The sequence below is a fragment of the Penaeus chinensis genome, chromosome 19, assembly GCF_019202785.1.
Source record: "Penaeus chinensis breed Huanghai No. 1 chromosome 19, ASM1920278v2, whole genome shotgun sequence".
Taxonomy (NCBI): Eukaryota; Metazoa; Arthropoda; class Malacostraca; order Decapoda; family Penaeidae; genus Penaeus; species Penaeus chinensis.
Window position 1 is genome coordinate 23767607 of NC_061837.1, and position 2500 is coordinate 23770106.

General features: G+C 31.0%; 1 protein-coding gene across 1 annotated transcript in view; it reads left to right on the top strand.

Annotated features, from left to right (window-relative positions):
- LOC125035275 (ERI1 exoribonuclease 2-like) overlaps positions 1 to 2500 on the top strand; it is a 6630-nt gene that overhangs the window by 3224 nt on the left and 906 nt on the right. Inside the window, exon 7 of the mRNA XM_047627552.1 lies at positions 586 to 2500. This exon is cut by the window's right edge and continues 906 nt beyond it. Coding sequence (XP_047483508.1) covers positions 586 to 1704 — 1119 coding nt within the window. The 3' untranslated portion in view covers positions 1705 to 2500. The remainder of the gene's footprint in view (positions 1 to 585) is intronic.

Sequence of the window (2500 nt, forward strand, 5' to 3'; positions counted from 1 at the left end):
ATTTGGTTTGATTTCTCTCATTCTAGGCCTTTGGGGTATTATACATCGCAAGTAGTTATTGTCTTTATTGTGTATAGAAATTTTGAATACATGTGAATGAATGTATACAGCAAAGGGCTTTGACAGTTTCTTTCTTTAATATGCTGTAGAATACTAAGTATATATGTAAAGTCGTGGGTGGCTTTGTTTTGGAACAATTTTAAAATAAATATTATTGTCTCTGACTCAGTGATGAATGAAATGGATTCCAAATGTTCTCTCTGATTATGATAATAAAATTTTTGTCATTAATCACAAATCCTCTATATTTATTTTTTTTAATGTATTTTGAAATAAATTTTTTAAAACTTAAGTAAGGCCATTATTTCATTTGTTGTTAATTTCTGATGGTACCCTCCCCTATTAAGCTTCTACTCAGCATGAACTGCCTTCTCCAAATATTAAGCCTAAAACACATGCCCCCAACTCACACTGGCATGTGTTTCAGAAACTAGAATCAAAATTCTTTGTTCATGAACTGAGTGGTTAATCTTGGTAGAGGAGGAGAATGTACATATTATCCTAAATTTCTTCGTAATCAAACAGGAATTCTCCATGAAAGCAGCAGCACAGAAAATCTTTAACCAGGTGACAGCAGTAGGGAAGAGGAAGTCTGATGGCAATCAAGAAAACACTGGATTAAAAAGAAAGCAAAAGACCCAAGACTTACTTACTGTACCTGAAGAAACAGCTAATGGAAAAAAAATACAAAATTCTTCAGTAATGTATCAGGACCATTCTTCTTCAGTACTTGCAGATGGAGGTGTACAAAGTTACAAAGAAAAATATACAAGTGCTATAAGTTTTGATCTTGGCTTTCAGGATATCGTGAGTGATACAGGAAATGAGTTTGAAAAGAAAGAGCAGTGTGGAAATAGGTCTTTTGTTAGTAAGGATAAAAATGATAAAAATAATTCAAATGAAGACTCATCCTCTTCAAATGGAGTGTTTAAAGTGCCAAATCTTGCCCTTTGCAAAATAAAGAGTTTAATTTCAAATACATCTAAGACTTCAGCTATTAATAATTCAAAAACACCTAAACAATCTTCTGGTACACCAAAACTCTTAAATTATACCAGTATTGAAACACCAGTGAGCTGCAATAACAATAGAAGAGAGGGTTTGTCAGATATGTCTACTAATTGCATTCAGAACAGTGAGTTAAATAGATCTGAATTTAATGTGTCACTGTTTGATGTTCAGGGTTTTAAAAAGACTCCTCCCCTGTGTGACTGTGGACGAAGAGCCAAGCTTCTCCTTGTGTCCAAACCAGGTCCTAACCAAGGAAGACATTTTTTCTCATGTCCCAGTGGAAAGTCTAATCTGAAAAGATGCTGTACTTTCTTCAAGTGGGAAAATGATCCATACATAAAATCATCACCCAAAGGGAACAGTTTCAGGACACCAATGGCAAATCTGAACAACCATCTTTTATCGAAAACTTTACCACTTAACAGATCCATGCACAAGCAAAAAACATTAGGTATTCGAAGGGTCTATAGTGAAGTAACTCATAACAAGAGGTATTATGCACAAAAGGCCAAATTTGGTGAAGGAACATCTGCAGACTCTGTCTGTCATAATGAAAACTCTGCTGATGTATCAGTTCAAATTACTCCATACATAGTGAAGACTAAACAAATGTGTAGCAGTAATATCAAATAAATATTACTGAACATTTTATTCCCTTGTGTAAAGTATCTGCAAAAATATGGTATAATATACATGCATGCCTGCAAATAGAGATAAAGCATGAACGATCATATATGTTTTAATTTAATGAAATAGTCATAATTTAAGAATTACTTTATACAACATTTATGAATTAAAATATGACTGATCCTTAATTATGTCTTTTATATGATATTTGAATATTAAAATGTACTTCAAAGAAACAAATAAAAGTGAATTTGATGATATATAAGCTTTGCTGGATATTTATATTTTATAAACAGTTCTGCATAACCTGTTGCATCACAGAGAAAAATACATTTTCAGCTTAATGTTTAAAGATGTAATAAAGAGGAGTAATGAAAATGTGGGTAAATCTGTAACAAGTTATTTTTACTTCATAAATGACAGATGAAAAGTCTTCTTTGTCTTAGTCCATTAAAGCCAAATATATGTATACACATGCACTGTTCACAATGTTTTTTTCTTTCTTTTTTTTTCTTCCCTTTTCTTTTTTTTTCTTTGACACATAGATGACTTCATAGCTAACCAAAGAGTCATTTGCTAGGCCTACTTGACATCAACTGTTTACTCCATTCCTTAATTTTTTTGGAAAAGAGTTTTCACTTTTAGTGCTATTTTGATTATAATTAATGATATAAGAATGTGGATAATAAAAAATATTATTATAATAAGAATAAAGATAATAATAATAATAATAATAATAATAATAATAATAATAATAATAATAACAACAGTTGTAACACTAATACAAGTAACTTCAAGTCAA